This window comes from Rissa tridactyla, chromosome 16 (assembly GCF_028500815.1).
Source record: "Rissa tridactyla isolate bRisTri1 chromosome 16, bRisTri1.patW.cur.20221130, whole genome shotgun sequence".
Taxonomy (NCBI): domain Eukaryota; kingdom Metazoa; phylum Chordata; class Aves; order Charadriiformes; family Laridae; genus Rissa; species Rissa tridactyla.
In genome coordinates, this window is record NC_071481.1 from 3375036 (window position 1) to 3394792 (window position 19757).

The window sequence follows — 19757 nt, forward strand, 5'->3', positions numbered from 1 at the left end:
AGTTCTAGTTTATGACGGGTTGCTATTAACAAAAAGATCCAACTAATGTGGAGGCTAAATTGTCTCTTGCTTCTGATCTGCAGCCGCAACATATTGCTTCCCGTATTGCGGACATTCTTTAAGTAGTTTGGAATATATAGTTTTAACAAGGACATTTAGAAAAGAAAACATAAAGTGAGAGGAAAAAAAAAGCTAACTAATGTGTGCTCTACAAAAGTAAATGCATCAATCTTATTATTAGAGTATTTAAGCACAGGAACAAGTTTTTCAGTGTACTCGTATGTTTGATAAACATAGTAAAACACTTAAAGCGTTTCCTCCCTTGTAATTTAAACAAAGCTCTTTAATAGAGTATCTCCGCTGGGGACAGTTGCTGTTTTCACTTTATTTTTTTAAGTCTAAAATACTAGTTACCTAACCCATAGAAATTTTCTGCAAGTCGGTGACTGGGAATCTTAGCTTCATATGCTACAAGTAGCATATAGCACAGGCACTGTGTTACAGTATTGTAGTACCAACCTCCCTGTCTTTTGCCAAAACACACTTAGCATTCTAGGAAGAATGAAACCAAGATCATAATTGAATAAAAGGGGTCAGACCAGATGATGATTTAAAATTTTACTGCATCTTTAATATTTATTGTGAGTAGCAAGTGTCTAGTCCAAATAGATCATTAAAATAGGCAGACTGCTCATGGAATACTTCAAACAGCGCTAAAAGAAACTTTCATAGCATTCTTGAAATATCTTTTTCAGTGGGCACACTGGCATAATTGCTCATTAGCAAGTTGTCCTATCTAAACCTCTTCTATGGAATTTAGAAGCATAAAAGACTACAGAAAATTGGCAGTACATACAGAAGGAAAGATAATTGATTCTATAAGCTTTTTAGAAAGTTCACAATATTGTCAAGGCCCCTTTTTCCAGATGAAAATGACAACCAATCACTATTAAATGAATTTATGACTCCATGGAATCCATCCTCGAGGTGGTACCAGGTCACTCGAACACCGTTGTCCTCCAATCTCTTCTTGTAAAGCAAGCCGTCATCCCTTAGCACATCATACTCGCACGTTAAGATGAAAGACTCGGGCAGTTGCTGAACAATAGCATCCTCAGCTAACAGTGGACACAGGTTGGGCTCACAGAGTCTTTTCACTGTCTCATAAACTTCGGTTGTACAGTCAAGTAACACATGTGGTTTGTAGCCTCTGACCTTAAATTTTTCAGGGATGTTATCTGGACTCACCCACTTCCTATAATTTAATTTAATATCTATAGGAATATGGGAACCCTCCAAGACCTCTTCCAGATATGATGCATCCCCATTTAGGTACTGTAACAAATAGAAAGCGGCATGTTCTCGGAATAAGAGAGGGACTCCCCGATTCTGCTGATAGGATGGTAAATTGAAGTCCAGAGCCTGAAGGCCTGGGTAGATCAAGATCTGAGCACGTAGTTTGGGGAGGTCTGATCTACCTGCAAGGGTCTGGCTAACAGCAGCTGCTAGATTGCCCCCAGCACTGTCCCCGCAGACAATTACATTGGCAGGATCCACGCCATAGTGCTCTATGTTGTTCATGAAGTGTATGGTAGCGTGAAGGCAGTCTTCATACGCAGCAGGGTATTTGTGTTCAGGAGCTAAACGATACCTAGTATACAGAAAAGACAACAAATGTACGAGAAGGAAACATTAGTTTTAAACGTATTGCTGAAAATACTGGTTCCTGCAACCAGCAATACCTTGATTACCTCAGAATTTTCCATTTCTCCACAGGTGATCATAAATATACTGCAGTTAGGTTAAGTTGTTTAGATTAACTTGTCAAGATATCATCTGTTTAGGGCATTTCTCAGGACTTGAACAACAGGAGTGATAGCTGCCAACTATGTCCAGGTTTTATTGACAGCCATTTAGTCAGTTTATGCTTTGGTTTTCCATGTGTCAGATACAAATGATAACACTTTTGGTTTGTGTCTTTGTTAGAGTGCAAATATATACTCATAATCCAAATTATAATGTAAGTATATTGATGATGATACTAGTTTGTCATGCATGTAGTGCTTCTGTAAACATCAAGCAGGGTTTCCTTGAATAAGGATTAAGTAGGATATATGGCTTACCATCTGTTTACTATCAATTTTCAGTTTAGAATTGGAAAACATTGATTGACAAGTCCCACAGATCCAGTTCTCTGAGAATCATTGTTGCTATGATCAGGGAAGCTATAAGGTGATGTTTACACTATAAGGAATAATCTCTGAAAAACAGCATGAGGAAAGACTCACCCAACAGATACAACCACAGATTCACTTTCGCTGGCAATAAAGCGACATAGCTTTTCATGGGTCTCTGAAAGAAACAGATTTGGTGGGGTTTGGGTTTGTTTTGTTTTCCGGAGTACTAGTGTTGTCTGTTGCATAAGTCAAAGAATTGCAAGAAGAAAATACTCTACTTTCCCCTGCCCCTTCGTACATAGCTCCTCAGATCTTTTGTACCCTCTCATTTTCCTATTTCAGTATTTGCTTACTGTATTTTTCCCCTCATATCTCATTGTTCTTGTCTTTAAGAAAAATGCACATAATGCACAGCAGATGCTTCATTTTGACAGCAAGACTTAGGAGAGTGCATCTGTGGTTATACTCGAACTTCGTAACTGCTACAGGTCAAGCACCAATCAATTTTCCCATTTATTTAACTAAATTACAGTATTTTTTTTCTGTTAGATATCTTACCAAGACTTCCAAATACCCATCCTCCTCCATGGAAAAACATAACTCCTCTCCTTTGGGTGGCAGATGGAACCTTAGGCTGATAAATCCTTACAGGCACTTTCTCAAACCACAGGTCCTTGATGAAGAGCTTCGGGTCCACTCCTAGAGTCTTTCTACCTTGCATGTACCGGACAAAGCTAACCCCACTGCAGATGCCAATATTTTCCAAAATCTTTCCCTGTTCAAAGGCAAAGAGAGTAGGGAGTTCACTCAAGAGATTTTGTATTTTCCAGAGTAAAGAAACTGCATGGACAGTATACTCACGATATCTAACTCGTGTACTTTAGGGCAATCATAAAATGTTTGAGTAGTTGTACAGGTATAGTACAACTGAACAAATAATTGTAGCACCATGAGAGGTCACATGAACAGCAGTGTTCACAAAGAACATAATCCCAAACCAATGCAGCATTAACAAAGACTGGTGAAATATATCCCTTTGCTTTCTCAGTAAGTCCTTTACCTAACATTGAAAATGAGTTTGGTGTTTACTGGTTTTTCTGTTCTTGCCCCTGAGAAGATGAGAAAACATAGCGAAAGATGATAGTTCTGGTGCTGATTTTCGTTATATGGACACTTGCCCAAAGTAGAGTTGACTAAGTTGAGAATATATTTGATAATGGCTTTTTGATTCATCTCAGAAATCTTCACTAATGTTTGCAATGAATGCACTAGCAAGAAGACCCGAGATATTTAGTAGGCCTAAACTTCTGCTCTTTTGTATGCTGGAGTGATATTTGTGCCAGGCACCAGAAGATGAAAAGAATACAAATAAGAGCTACTGGTCCAGCGTAACTTTGCAAAAATAATAATAAAAAAAGGGGCTAACCAGTACTTCATTCCTTACAAAGATTTGGATCAAGCTTTTAATATTGACTATTTCGTTATGAATATTTCTCATTAGACTCCCACATTTGTATGGATTGTCAGTACAGTGTTATGACTCTCAGTATATGTACCTGTGAATGACCTTTTCATCAGTGACTCCAGCTATTTAGAATCCTAGAATGGTTTGGGTTGGAAGGGACCTTGAAGACCATCCAGTGCCGCCCCCTGCCCTGCGCAGGAGCGCCTCCCACTAGCCCAGGTTGCTCCAAGCCCCATCCAACCTGGCCTTGAACCCTTCCAGGGATGGGGCAGCCATAGCTGCTCTGGGCAACCTGGGCCAGGGGCTCACCACCCTCACAGGAAAGTAATATTCTCCATGCCTGATTTTGAGGGTGAAGAAACTAACACATTGTGCAACATACTGATTTTAATTTGTTATAGAACTAGTCTTAGTGTCTCTGAGTGTATACAAACATGATAAAATTATTTATTCTTTTGTATTTGCTATTTTCTAAGCAGAAATGGAACAACTACAAAGAATGTTCTCACCTTTACAGTCAATTATTTGGTTTCTTTTGACCTGTATTGTTTAGATTGCAGCATACAAATTCTGGTTTATGGTACTAATGAGCAGTGTATAGATGATAAAAAGCCAACTGGCTTTTCCAGCTGTGTAAGTGAAGTAATCTCTTTCTAATTACAACTTGTGTGCAGCCAAAGCATGAGAATATATGTCTAGAATTCTTTACTATGGTCCACTATAATCTAGAATATTTCCGACAGAGAAATTCTTTTTTTCATTTAAATAGTTTGTCCCTCTTGAAGGTGTTCAAGTAATTTATTAAATATATGCACAACTTATGCTATCGCATGTATTTCTAACACCTTCCATCATCACAGCATCTGTACATCTGTCATCACATGGAAATACTCCTGCTTCAGTGAGATCCTTTGTCAGCAGAGATCACCATAATCAGAGTTGAGTGCTGGTAAGAGCTTCAACTCCTGTGGACTGGTTACCTTCCCACTCTTTTACAGGCCAATTCACCTGGAGAAGCTGGGCTGGCCAGAACCCCTCATTCCTATCAGACAAGCCTCCTTAGTTGCTGCAGGAGCTATAAATATGTGTTCAGGGGAGATGGAATTCCTTCAGCTCATCTTGGGCAACATTACCTAATTTTGTCACTTGTGTGACAAAAACTCCCCCTTCCCAAACCCAATTCTGAAATGTTCACTTTCTAATTTTATCTTCAAAATAAATACATAACTCCTCGTCCCTAAGTCCAAGAAAAGCTTGAAAGTATGGCCCAAAGACATCTGATGTGATCTGAATCTAGAGTGGAAATATAAATGATCCAACATGTATTAGCATTCTTAATCAAATTATTGCTAGGTTAGCACAATTCATTGTAGAAGCACAGTCAGACTTTCAAATGCTTGTGTTAGGCAGTATTCCATGCTGCCTAACATAAGAGCTAGGCAGGACTCTAATAACGCAGTGTAGTGTAAAAAATCTGGTAAAGGTTTCTTTAGCAAAACTGAGCTTCTAAAAACAACATGCAGCATGATAGCTATGCCCTGCTCTCCTCTACGAGAATTAGTTCCACGCAGGGTTCTCGCATTAAGTTTAAAATCTACAGGTTCACCGTTCTTCCCCCACTAATCGCCCCAGGTTTACTTACCACCACAGCTGTGCTTATTAAAATGATATGAATGATTCGCAGCTTTACAGGCTGATTCACTCCGGGAGGAATTTCTGAGTGGGAGAAATCAAAATTAATTGCCCCCATGACCAACAGTATAAATCCGGCAACAAAAACTGCTAAGAATAACACCAGCAGTGTGTAAGCAACTGCCATTTTGTTGAGCAGCAAAGTGGTCTGAAATGTCTTTGATTTGACTTTCCCAGATATGTTTGTCTTGTTACTTCCTGATTCTTTGTTCCTCATAAGGTTGCTCTAGTAAAAAACCCTTCTCCTTCCTTTTACAAATACATTAGTAGGTATCTTTCCCTCTCCCCTCCCCCCCTCCTCCTGCTTCCTTTATTTCACAAAGGATAAGTTGGTCGAAGTCCTGAATTCATTGAAAGGTCTACACCAGCATCATTTCAGAATTTTTGCAGGAAACCGGACCTTAGCTGGGAGAAGAGTGTTATGAATAAACTGCATTAATATTAAATCAATTAGAGGTGGAAAATGGACGCAGGACATTTGCGTGCTTTGAGTTTGTGACACTATAAAACACTACTGAGAAGAAAGGAGCCTGCATAAGAGGATTGTCACTCTGAAGGGCCAAAGGAATTGTCACCAATAGTTTTTTGGAAAGGTGCACCTGTAAAATTATGTCATTATCTCAATCTTGGGGTTTTTTTAGTATTTGTGTTTTCTTCTAAGAACACGGTTAAAAACCAACACAGGAGGCTGAGTTTAGATTCATGATCAGGTTACCTTGTATCAGGTAAACTTCAGTAACTCTTGGTGTGCAGCAGGTACAGCATTAAGTGTCTTAAGGTAATCAGCAGTTAAAGAGTTTCGAATCAAACTGCTTTATCTTGTTCTTGCTGTGGAATGGGATTGTGCTAATGTAGAGATGCTGTAGTTTAAATGATGCTCGAGATATTAATTGTGAATCTGAGTCTGCAACTCTTCAAACAATTAGGATGTCAGAACATTGTTGAAATTGCAAATTACCAGGGAAATGAAAGATGTAAAAATCTAACTTCATTAAGCAGCCATGTTAAAATTTTGTTTGGTGTTTTTCTTAAGTTGTAAGTGATGGAGGGAAAGTACCCTGTAATTTTAGTTAGAAAACTTTGTAAAAAATGAAATTTCTTATTTTTTTCCAGTGAGAAGTTGAGTGTTTTTAGTAGGGCAGATGGTCATTGTAAAATATTCTGAAGTAGAAGGATATATTTTGTTTAAAAACAACAAAAGTCCAGATTTAAAAAAAAATAATTCAAAAATAGCCCTCCCAGTCATGTTCCTGGCCTTTCAGTTTATATTGTGTTTCCACAGTTATGCGATCGTATGTGATAGCCTTAGATAGTCCAGTTGTCTGGTAAATTAATCACTGTGCACAGCACAGATTTGACAATTAGCAAGATTGTGGTCTCTGTCTGCCAGTGTTGCATTGTTCCTTTCACCATGAGGTGTTCAGTTAGGTTTATCAGTATGTGTTTTGCAAACGTAACTTGCTCTTGCAACAGAAATATTTGAAGTTCTGGTTTTTATTTTTTTGTTGTTGAAAGCATCACAAAATTGTCCCAGCATTACAGTCATATGATAACATAAGGTTGTACTTCCCCCCCTTTCTTACATCTGTGAACTTCAGAACTTTTTCAACAAACATAACATAACAGATAGCATAACAGGTAGTCTCGAGCATAAGATAATCTTGAAAGCAGAAGAGGAGTACAAAAAGGAAAAACAGTCTCACCTCTGCACTTCCCTAACATGTACACACTCATTAAAGTTTAGGCGTTCCAGTTTAAGAATCAAAACGTCATTTCTCAGATTCCAAACAAAATCAAACCCATACTAGGTCCAGCTTAGAACTTCTGCTTCAGACAGAAGCCTTTCATTTGACGACACTTTTTCAGGAAAAGTGTAGTCTTTGTGCAAACTAACCCTGGAAATTAAAATTAAAATAATAAAAAAAACCGGAAATTAAAATTAAAATGCATAGCTGCAATTTCAGTATGTGACATAAGACTTCACTGAACCTGAGTCATTTCGCTCTCCATCTGATACCCTGAACATCTCCTGTCTCTCACAAGGGCCAAAGCAGACCCCTGTTGTTGTCTTCAGCGTTTCTGGGCAGTCGAAGAATCTTCGGGAAGAGATGTTCTTGCTGCTTGCCTTGAATGTGTGCCAGCCATGCAAAGATACTAGAATTGTTAGAGTTGAAGTGAAACAGCATGTGCCAGGTGCCTCGCTTTTGCATCTCCATCTTATGGGTGTGTTTTTACAAGAATGTTTTCTAGAATGGTGCTGCTTTAAATAATCTTAACATTTGTTTGAGAGTCACTGCAGAAGGAGAAATTAGAAAGTATAAAATGCAGTCAAAATCCAGAACATAAACCAAAAGTGCTTACTTTGCCAAGTATAAATTCACCAAGAATAATGTAAGACTTGCATCTCTGTTCTGAAGAATACTTTTATAAACTGTTTATATAATTCACAGTACTGTCCATTATCTTTTTTCCAGATAAAAAGGAAAAAATCCCATAGCCAAAAAAGGCTAAAATTCCATGGAAGCCACTCTCAGAATGATACCAGGTCACTTGAATGCCATTGTCCTCTAATCGCTTCTTGTATAACAGTCCATCATCCCTAAGCACATCAAACTCACAGGTGACAATGTAGGATTCGGGGAGCTGGCAAATAATGGAGTCTTCAGTTATAAGTGGGGAAAATGTGATTCCTAAAATTTCTTTGATTGCTTCATGGACTTCAGGCTTATATGAAGTGGATTTTGGTGGTACGTAGCCTCTAATCTTAAATTCATCAGGAATAATGTCAGCACTTATCCATTTTTTATACTTCCGTTTCATACTCTCAGGAACGTGGCGGTTTTGTAGGACATCTTCCAAAACTGATGGTTCTTTGTTAAGATAACGAAAACAGAAGTAGATAACTAGCTTCCGGAACAACATGGGAACTGAAGCATTCTGCTGATAGGAAGGCAAATGAAAATCTAGCCCCTGTAGTCCTGGATAAAATAAAACCTGAGCACGTACTTTTGGGAGATCTCTTTTATTCAGCAGTATTTGGCAAATAACCGTAGCAAAATTAGCTCCACAACTGTCACCGCTAATGATGATGAGAGCAGGATCCACATGATACTCTTCTAAATTCCTCATGAAGTATAAGGTGGCATTGAGACAATCAATATATTGCCCTGGGTATGGGTGTTCAGGAGCCAAACGATAACTGAAATGTCAAAGATATTGCGGTTATTGTTGAAGTAATTACAAAAATTCATTTTGCATTGTTCATGATTGACTGATACGGTAGTTATGTAGGCCTTTTTTTCTAAGTTTTAGAGATTATATTTCTTTTAAACTAGAGCAGATTGGAAAGACAAACTAATGGTGTTAAAGCTATTTTAGAATACTTTTCCTGTAACATTTGTAAATTAAACGAAAAGCTAAAGCACGATCTGAAATAGTAAATATTTTCAGCATATTTTTCTGAAACACTTCAACTGTGAACTGTGTTACCATAAATACTTCCATGTAAAAGTAGCACTTACCCAACAGACACAACCACAGAGTTGCATTTTTTGGCCATATAGCGGCATATTCTTTCAAAGGCTCCTAAAGAGAAAGTTTATCAGAAATTATATTGCAAAAATCAAATATCCTCTTGCAATGAAAATACAGATCCTTGAACACGTGCTCCGTGGAACCGATGAGTAATTTCTGCTATGCAATGCAATCTTTACACGTAAACGTATTTCCTGGTTATCGGTCAGTGGCTGTTAGGGCATAATGTAAGCATGTAAGATTGGTTATATTAGGAAAAAATTGAAGTCTCTCTAGGCTGGTGTCACATCTCAGGTGATGGTCAAAAAAAGATGTCTAAGGAGAAGAATTAGCTGAGGACAAGCATACAAGAAGTTGAGGCTCAGGAGACTCCTTTGAGACAGAAACTATGTCTTTATATTTAATGCCCCTGCTTAATGTTTCTTCCATTAATTATTCAAACCGCTTCTTGAACCTATGATTTTAACATTATCAACTTTGTGCAGTGAAGAATTCCATAGCTTGTGTACAAAGGTGTAAAGAACCAGTTCTATTTGCTCATTTTGCACCTGGCATTCACTGCTTCCATTTGGTGACGTTAACTCTTGTACTGTAAGAAATGGTTTAACTTCCCTTGCTTCTCATGATTTTGTAGACATTTAGTGTATCTGTCTTTATCAATATTTTCCAGCCTGAAGAGACATAGTGTGTTCACTTACTCTCTGTAGAGAAAAGAAGCACTTTTCTCACCTGTGCAGCCCCTCTCTGCGTTTTTCTGGTACTGCGCTGTCCTTTCTGAGGTATGGAAACCAGAACTATAGCAGTATGCTGTATTTAGGTGCACCATGGATTTATTACAATGGCATAAAGAAGTTTCCTGTTTTGTCCTTTCCTAATAATAATTCCTAGCATTTTATCTGCTTTTTGACTGCTACTGTGCACTAAGTCAGCATTTTCAGGCAATTTTTTACCATAATCCCACGATCATCTTCCTACACGGGAGTAGTCTGCTTAGAGTCCATAGTTTTATTTATAAAGTCAGGATGCTCTGTTCATCTGTTTGACTTTTCTACATGCCATTTCACCTGTCGTTTTATTGTCTAATCCTTTGCTATCGTAAAGACATTCTGCAGTTTTTCAGCCATCGGTTTACTACCTTGAAGGACTTAGTATCGTATCAGCTTTCACCGTCTTTTCTGTTTTAGAATGTATTCATTAGCGCTGGTCCCAGCATGGATCTCCTTACGGGATTCTCACAGGAACCTCCCAAAAGCCATCTTTTTTTCTGTCTTTTAATGATTTTTTATCCAAATGAAAGACCTTCCCTCTTGCGTCATGGGTGTGTAGCCTCTTTAAGAGACTCTTTTTGGAAATCAAAGTAGGTTTTATCAACTCAGTCTCCTTTATTCATGTTTTTGCTGGCTCACTTAAAAAGCTTACATTGATTTGTGAAGCATGACTTCCATCTGTGTGGATTTTAAGGAGTGAGTCATATTTATCTGTCCACTGATTCTGTTCTTCATTGAAGCTTCTGCTCATTTGCTAGTTGCAGGCTTCGGGCTTACTAATACGTACATTTCCCAAGTCCTTTTAAAAACTTATCATTATGTTAGTTGCTTTCCTGTTACCAAGTACCAACGGGAATTCAAATGAAAGGTCACGTACTACAGTCAGTGTATAGGTACGGGTATTATATTAAGCCATGGCATGTGATATAGTTCCCTCAGTCTGCTAATTGTGCAACAGCAATTGTGTTGTGAACAACAACTGCAACTATGCAACTTGGTGTGTTGTTTTTTTTGCCAGCAAAAGGAATTCACCTTTCACTTAGATCACAGAGGCTTATCTCTTGAGTCCTCCCTGACACCCAAACTAGCTCTAGAACCAGAAGCATTGCAGCTGGTGTCAGCCTGATGCTGCACCCAGACTAATGCGCTCTGCAGTAAAATAAGGGTAGATTATTTCTGCTGCAGTGCAACCTAAGTTACCAGAAGTTACATTATTGTTTCTGCATGATGCTAAACAAAGCAAGGTGGATTCTCAAACTCATTCGCAGATAACTGAAGTCTGCCTAACATGGTGCTAGTGGAGACTTACACTTTGAAACAGTAAGGGATTCAAAACCCACAAACTTCCCTGTCTGGCCCATGGAATGAAATCTGGATTTCCCTGTTCAGTGCCTTGGCTTCCGGACAAAGAACACACAGACTCGGTTGCGCGGAAAGAGATCCAGAACAGTTAGGAGGCTGAGCTAGCAGCTACTGAGACAATCGAAGGGTTGTCTCCCTTTCTGAAGTATTCTGTGCAGTGTTACCACAAGAATCAAACTCCCCCAAATTGATTCTATTTTTAATGCTCATTTATTATTTATATTTTCCTCAATTTTGATTCCTGCATGAATGGGAATATATTTACAGATACTTTTTTTTATGTATTCTTTAAACTCGTTCTTGGACTATGTTCTATCTTTTAAACTTCCTTTGATGCACGGACTGCAGGTTGAGAAACACTGACTTTTCAGTGTTTCTACACAAAAGCTGACTGCTGAGCACAGAAATCTGTCTTAAATTCTGTACTTTGAGGCCCTATCTAAGCTTACAGGAAACACTTATGTCCAGTTGAGATCCAAAATTAAAAATTTCTCCTTGAGAAGTAACCAAAGCATTTTTCCAAAGAATTAAGCCAGAATGTATTATTTTTAGCAATAGCATTGCCATTTTCATGACACTGTAATTATTGCAGAAAGTAGATCTACACTGAGTTCTGTATCAGCCTGAAAAGGTTTGAAGTTGCATTTCCAGAAAAGATGGAGTACAGAGGAGAATGAGGGAAGAGACATGGATTCCAGCCCTTACTCCAGAACTGTTGCTATATCTTATTTTCAGCTGGCCATTAGATAAGGTACAAGAGCATCGCATGAGCTGAAGTTCCCTCACAGTGACCTGAGCGTATGTGTTTTGTTTTAATAGTCTCTCTTTCTCTGCCCCAGCAAACTACGTCTTTCTCAGAACAGAATCAACAGGAGGAGGAGCAGAGTCCCTCTGCTGTCAGCTGGCAGCTCATGGAAGGTTTTCTGGGTCACAACACTGGATTTATAAGCCTCAGATCTACTTTCATCATCTTTGCCTGTAGCCCAAAGGAAGTAGAAATGTGATTACCCTTAACTGTGCACTAGGCTATTAATTCCGCAAGGTGCTTTGCAGTTAGTATTGAGATTGCAAAGACTATTGTTGTTAGGAAGAACAGGTGAGATACTGACTGACACATGTCTGAAGGTGAAAATGTAAAGGTTTGGATTTGATTTTAAAAATAAAACTTGCTGGTTTCTTACTAATGCTCCCAAATGTGCCAGCGCCTCCATGAAAATACAGTATTCCTCTTCTTTTGCCAGCAGGTGGCCATTTAGGCTGATAAATCCTCAACGGTACCTCATCTACTTTGAGATCTTTGATAAGAAGTTTTGAATCTCTCCATGGTGGTATTCCATCTAGCAGAATTCGCAATAAGCTTAAATCACCGCAGATCCCTAGCTTCTCAAAAATCTTTCCCTGTTGAAAAGAAATAATTCAGCACATGATTAGTATGAAAGGTTCCACATCTCTTTAATTTTTTAAAAAAATCCTGTGTTTATTGTAGTGTGTTGTATTTCAGAAGAAACTAGAGACAGTGCTTCAGTGGAGTTACTGCGACTAGTGAGAAGTCATTGAACAGTTTTGATTAAGTGTTGCTAAAGATCGCCAAAAACTAACATGTCAGCCCCATTCTGCATAGCCCATTGTCCTCTTGCTCGTTGTTTATTTTTGTGAATTTTAAAATAATCGGAAATGTATTTAAGCTGAAAATATGGGGGAAAGAAAAAGACTAATCTTTGATTTTGGAATAAGCGTTAGAAGTGCCTGTGGGTGTGAGGGTGATGAAAGCAGATTAGAACTGTAGTTTGGGGAAGGAGGCTCTGCTAAAACCTGTGGGATTATCATAGGCTCTGGCATACAGCGTGGACAGGAAGATAAATAGCGTTTGTTTCTATTTCTTACAGCTATAATGAAAAGGGGGCAACATTTTAGAAGATATTTTAGTATTTCTTGTATTAAAGATACCATATATTTTGCATGAAAAAGTACAAAGAAAATTGTGTTACCCTTAGAAGAAATTCTTGAGGTTTGGTGGGAAAGAAGAGACATACTGTATTCAAGCTGTGCCATAATGCCTTAACTTTAAAATCAACTGTTTTGAAGTTCAATATCAGAATAGTTTACTATTTGTAAAGGAGCGGATTCAGTGGCCACTTTTAGCCCAAGGAAATTAATGTTTTAAGACTAACGTACATAGATCTAGAAGGGGATTTAACACACTCACTAAGAACCTGTTTGTTTATCTTGATTTTATTTTTTTTTTGGCTCTAAAAATCTGTGCTAAGTTTCTGTGACTTCGACAGTATCATACAACTTTGGAGAAGGAAGGAACAAATTCCAACTTGATAGTTTTTAATTCTGTAACACTTGGATTCAAGAAGACCTGTCAGCCCCATAACCGTTTGTGAAAAGGAGTAGATTTATTATTATCTTGAACGGGAAAAAATAGACTAAATTTTTGAAACGGAAAAATATCCCCTTTTAATGTTTTTTTCTATAATAATTCATTTCCACTTCCCATTTGAAAGATTTGTAATTTTGTGTCTGTTATGGAGTTAATGGAAATGGATATATTGGAATTATTTTAAATTCACTATCATGTGAGTAAATACACACAGGCATTTGAAAGAATAAGTGAAACCTAAACAGATTGTCTTTAAATATACTTATATCTTACTTTCTGAACTAGCCACATGAAAAGAGGAACCTCACCATTCCTACTCATTTTTATTTTTTATATATTTTATTGTTTATAGTACACTATGTGTATAGATCTATGAATATATAGGTATGATTATGGATAATAAGTATAGAATGAAGCAATGAAGAGGATTAATGTAGGCTTGCTGCCGAATAGATGGCATTATTACATGTACACACCTGCAGTTCAATAGGTATCGTATACCTATAGTTATTTATTTTTTTAAATTTTCATGTGAAACAGTTTTCCCACGTAAAGTGGCTGCAGTTTGACACGCACACTGAAAAATCTAAATAAACTTTTAAGATTAATCATAGTAGTTTTATGAGCTATTTATGAGCCATGATTTGGTTCATAGAACAATGCATACAGGCTTCAGGGGGGTGAATTGCTGCTGCTTCTTTTCTTTTTTTTTTCTTAAGCCATTATCTTTCAGGTCCCAAATACCCTACCAAAATAAAAGGGAAGTCCCCAGTTTTAAGAAAGTTAACTTACCGCGATCATGGCTGTAATCATTAAGGAATGAAAAAAACGAAGCTTTAGAGGCTGGTCAATTCCGGGTGGCAGTTCTGAATTGAAGAAATCATAAAGTACCCCTCCCAAAACCAGCGCTGGTATTATAACAGGAGAAAAGAAAACCATTCCTATTATTGCTAAAGTTGTATAAAGAGATGCCATTTCACTTCAATAGAAGTGAACGCTAACAAAACCTGTGGTGTCTCAAGCCTTCTTTCTTAAGTGGTTCTGAGGTGTCTTCACGGAAGACTAAGCACTCAGCTCATAAGCAGAAATAAGTTTATTAATGTTGCAATACCCTAATTTTCTCCACCCTTCTTTTGCTAATGATACTATTGGCAACACTTCCTTATGCTAAAAAAGGGGAGGGGGAAATTTTTACCCTTTACAAAAGATGGAATTCAAAGTGTATGGATTTGAGTGAGTTCTTCACTAACAATGAGAAGCGATTATTCAGAGAAGCCCTTATCTGAAGACTGTCTGTGTTTGGTTTGTTGTGGATCCGTTACAGATGGACATTCCTGTTGTAGTGCTAAATTTTAGTGATGTGGGGCTACTTGCAGTTGTCATCAAGGTGTATACTTCTTTGAGAAGAAAAATATTCAAATCCATATTTTTTTATAAACTTTGCTTCATAGTGGAATGCACAGTGCAAGTCTTAATGTACATCAAGGTCTGTCCAGATACACGGTGGTGTGTTTGTAGATTCAAGCCACTATTGTTTCTGGTAAAAGCTTTTCGCTAATTAAACTCTCAGAATTTTATATTCATTGCCATTCTTGTTTGTAGTTTAATGTAGAGGCATGGTGGATACACATTTGTTATTTGTAAGGGAAGATTAAAGTTAGTGCAGTTGTTTGGTGAAACAGCGTTTCTGTTTTGTATTCTTCTTACAGGAATTTAATTTTCCACACAATTTTAAAGTTATGGCTCCCAAACTTTTCCTGGTCTGGCTTTTACAATGAATTTCCTGTCTGAAAACTGAATTAGTCCTTAGCTTCATTAGCATAGTATTTAAAGCAAAGCAATCGTGACAGCTGATTTGCACAATTTTAGCTTGTGGAGATAAGAATGTGTGAGATAAAGATACATACATTTGCACCAATGTTTGTGAAATAGGCAAATCCTCAGCTGTTCAGTGTTCATCCATGGGTTTTTTTCTGCAACACAGCAAGGTCATCTTATTGATGTTTTGGGTTACTAGTTCTGTAAATAGTTTCTATGTAGTGTGATATTATAGCACAGCCTGTGGGGGTTTTATTGAGTATTTGTTTTGACAAATATTCCTGGCAAAACAGCAGAACAACACAGTTCTCACTAAGTGCTTATTTCTGATGTCTGGGCCGTCACTCAAAATATCCTGAAATAAAGTACCACATGGAGATGAGCTCTGAATATTGTATTTCAGCATTCTTGATGATTTCTCATGTTTGAATCCTCAGAGGAGGGAAATTCTGTGCTTTCAAAAGAACCTGTAATCAAGAATAGTAAACTCATAAAGGCACTTATTACTGCAGTGGCAGTAAGTGAAACTTTTAAGAGCAACCAATAACAATTTAATTAAATACCTGATATTTGGAATAGATAATTTCAGATTATGAAGGCTTCGTACCAAGGAGGACACGTGTGTCTGCTGTAGCTGTATAAGCTGTGGCTGACACCGTATTGGCAGGAATCTTCACAGTTTTCAGTGAGTCAATAATTAAACACCTTTAATCAAAACCAGAACACGTCACAGATGACATCTCCGTTTTGAAACTTTGATGGATCTGAGAGAGTGGAAAGACTATTTCCTTACTGTCTTTTTAATATAAAAATAATTAAAAAGGGACAGATTGGGGGTTTTGTTTGTTTGCTTTTTAACGTTATGCCCTGGCAGCTGTCATGAGTAAGAATCTGTTGTACAGTCGTGACAGTCTGAAGAAAAATCTTTCAGACATACATTGTAGCCCCTCTGTTGTTAAATGTTGGTTAAGTAATGTTGCAGAATAATATCTTAATATTTTACTCGTAGTATCTTAATATTTTACTCTTATTTGATATTTTCCTCAGAGTATACTCTGAGTACCTTACACCTCTGCAAACAAAAAGGCTTTTTCTGTCTGTAGATAGATATCCATCTTGGATAAGAAGCTGCTGGTAGGAGCTCTTCAGACTGTAGGTGTTTGCTGGTGTGTTTTGCTACATCCATTCTTTAATTCTTTCAGCAAGCTCATTGCAAAACCCCTTCCTTGCTTAGCTTCCCGTAGACGAGAACAGCCTTGCATTAACTAATGAAGATTGAAGAGATTCCACTAAACTGGAGAAAATTAACACAGCCTGGAGTTCTGCATTGTAATGTGTGTTGTGGATATGTGTACAGTTCTTTATTCTTATAAGACAGTCAGCTACTCAGAGCTCACAAAACTGATACTTTGTTCATTAAAATTAGTGTTGCTGGAGACTGACATGTTTAATATATCAGTTGGTGAGTACAGAATTGATCATAATTCAGTTAATTCTTCCCATTTTCCCATCAGTTAACCTCTGTTTATGCAAGAAGTTAGTTACTTCTAAAATTTATTCTTTTCTTAATTTTTCAGCATATCTCTAAATGGTTGTAGTAAAGACGGGAAGGCAAAAAATTATAACAATACCTGTTCAAAGAAAGACGATCTTTGCTGTTTTTTCCCCACGCTTAATCTGTCAGGCAAGGCTTATGTAGCTGTGGAATCACAGACTTCTTCATAGATTGAGAATGCACAAAACTCATCAATTTCACATCAATTATTTGTCAGCGTAAGAGGCAGGCAGCTTTCAAACCAAACACTAATAAAGGCAAAATTGTCAGGGTAGTTGGTGCTAATGAGTTAAACGAATGTCATGTGTTACTGTTTTTCTCGTAATATCTTTCTCTAAAATATTGCAGAACATTTCACTTCTGATTGTGGGCGATGTTTCCCAGCACAGCCCACGGTTAGCCTATAGTTAGTTGACTATTGTGGAGCTAATATGTGTAATACAGGAAATACTGCAAGGATTAATGGAGCATGGTAAAGTAGCCAGCTGTAATGACTGAGGTATCGATTCCGTCAAGTATAGCGAGGCTTCATAACTAACTGGAAGGCATAAAGCTAAGAAAACAGGGAAAAAAAAGAATTAAAAGCAGAAGTAATAGCTTCTGATATGTTCCTTTTTTTTTTTTTTTTTAATGTACATTTCAAAATTAAACACTCTGGTAAATATAATTTGCCTGGCTTTTGGTGTTTTGTTTGTTTGTTTTGATTTGTTTTGTTTTTTATTTACTCCAGGTAATTTAGTAGGGCAATTAGGCTCTGTAGTACAATTCAACTAACTTCGGTTTTACCAAGTAAAGCATGTAAGAAATTTAGTGTCCTCCAGTTCACATTTCTGTTCTTGTATTTATGTCAACAAATGACTGAAAGCATCTCAGACCTCTTCATACCTGTAAGCCTTAGTCTTCCCATCTGCCCTTTACACTGACAATAAGAAGCTTTAAGAAATTACAGCTTAGTATGTGCTTTATGATACTGTTTTTCAAAGGTGCTGTGTATTTGCTTGATCCATCTCCTTCTTCATTTACACTGCCTCCTACCTACCTTTCAGTGTCCTCCCTTTTTGTTATCTCCGTCTCCCCACCCAAATTAGTAGCTACTCCCCATGCGGTTTGCTCTTACTCATGACTGAAAGCCATCTTTCATTTCGTCTGCCGTAGATCTTTATTTTACCCTTTCTTCCTCTAAGTTATTCTTTGAACTCTGTGCCTTCCAAATTACTCCTGGGTTAAACGTCTGCTAACAAATTCTGCAGTGAAAAGCTATAGTGTATTAAAAAAAAAATCGAACAAAAATGATGACATATTACATATTAGCATTCAGCGATGGCAATTCACATCTTGTGCTGTACAGTTCAGAGCAGGTACATATTTGAAATGGTGACTTGATAGGGTTTTTTTATGTAGCATTTTGAAACGTGGATAAGTTCTTGGTATATGTGTCTTCATAGCTGTGCAGTTCTGTTCCTCAGAATGGGTGAATTCTGCTCCACACAAATGGAGTCCAAATACACTCCCTGGAACATCCACCTGGCATTTTGTGACAGGTCACCACACCAAAATCCATTCTGATTAAGCCATAAGTAACTTGAATGTAAATATAAAAACTGTAACTGGCCTTAATTCGCTGTGGCCAGATTTGTCTGAGACTCATTACTCTAAATATTTAGGTTAGCAGTTTCTTCACTATCATGAGAGAGTCTGCAAACACAATGAATCATTGAGGTAATGGGCAATTAGAGGAGGAAGACCGGCAGGAATAAAAGCAGCCATAGTTTGCAGGATTATGCGTGTTTATTTCAGGAGCAGTACAGATAATGTGCATCATAAGGAGAGAATAATGTTAAATCCTTTTAAAAAATGATATTATTTATAAATAATGGAGTTAATAAATTTGGAATGTTTTCTAATTGCCTGCTTATTTTTCAAAATACTTGCTGTTGTATATTGACTTTTAACTAGAGTGGTACGCAGAGGTAATGTAAAGATAGCAAAGCTGAAGATAATTGAAGTTGTAGACTTCTGTAATAAACCACTGTAACTTGATTGGTTTAGAACAGGTAATCTAACTTTGAAATTATTGTGACTTAAAATGTACTTTTGTCATTAAACATACAGCTTTAGTATGTGAAGGCGTAACAACTGGTTCAGTAAAAATATTTAAGTCTAAAACACAGATTGCCCTTTTGTGATGTGTTTTAGGTACTCATATTCTGCACCCAGAGCACAAAGAAGTTTGCCAGGTTATTCTGCTAGCGTTAGAAAATCAATTGTGTACTGACATCTGGTGATCAGAATGATGTACAACAATTTGCTTTCCCTTTCTTAATTTCTTTTAACATCTTCTGTAACGCATAGCTGTTCAACTAGGGTCACGACCTCCCAGCTGCACTGCACTTCCCAGCATTTCACTAGTTTTCAGGTCCTGACAGTGTTCTGATCTGTTCCCAAATCCTTTTATTTGTCATATACTGCCGCTTTACATTGTTCCTCTATGAGAAAGTGCTTCCTGCTTCAGACAGTGCAGGCTGACAGTTAGTACAAGCTCTTTGTAAAGGAACTGATAGTACTGTATGTTCTTTATTTATATATAAAATGTATATGCATGATTTTTTTTAACAGATGTTGTATTCCTTAACCAATACTTTTTATAACACCCGTAGTTCCAGTCTAACCCTCTTCCTGACTTCCTCTCCTTTCCTTCCACTTTCCTTTCTTTTATCTCTATGCTCAGATCTTTTCTGCTGTATTCTCTTTAAGCTTGCTTCAAATTCAGCTTTCACCAGATGTAGGCTTCGATAAATCAGTGACTGTGCTCATTATACATTTAACCTGCAGATTCAGGCCCCAAGTTGCCCTCAAATTGCAGTTGTATTAATATTGCCAGAACTTCATCAAGCCAAACTGTGTTGCGAAAGACTTGCCATGGGGACCAGATCTTTTATTGGGTACAGGAGAAAACTCTGAAGAGGTGGTAGAGGAAAGAAAGGTACGTTCACCTGATTTT

General features: G+C 37.5%; 2 protein-coding genes and 1 long non-coding RNA gene across 3 annotated transcripts in view; 1 reads left to right on the forward strand and 2 right to left on the reverse strand.

The window, feature by feature from the left end:
- Positions 1 to 19757, forward strand: part of LOC128918422 (uncharacterized) — a 55537-nt gene that overhangs the window by 14043 nt on the left and 21737 nt on the right. The window lies entirely within an intron of this gene.
- LOC128918412 (arylacetamide deacetylase-like 4) lies at positions 650 to 5461 on the reverse strand. Its single transcript, XM_054222598.1, has 4 exons — positions 5285 to 5461; positions 2736 to 2952; positions 2289 to 2352; positions 650 to 1651 (listed from the first exon to the last, which is right to left on the reverse strand). Exons 1-4 carry the CDS (start codon positions 5459 to 5461, stop codon positions 877 to 879), a joined length of 1233 nt encoding a protein of 410 aa, XP_054078573.1. The 3' UTR covers positions 650 to 876.
- LOC128918417 (arylacetamide deacetylase-like 4) lies at positions 7759 to 14358 on the reverse strand. Its single transcript, XM_054222603.1, has 4 exons — positions 14176 to 14358; positions 12179 to 12395; positions 8856 to 8919; positions 7759 to 8533 (listed from the first exon to the last, which is right to left on the reverse strand). The coding sequence occupies exons 1-4, from the start codon at positions 14356 to 14358 to the stop codon at positions 7759 to 7761; spliced, it is 1239 nt and encodes a 412-aa protein (XP_054078578.1).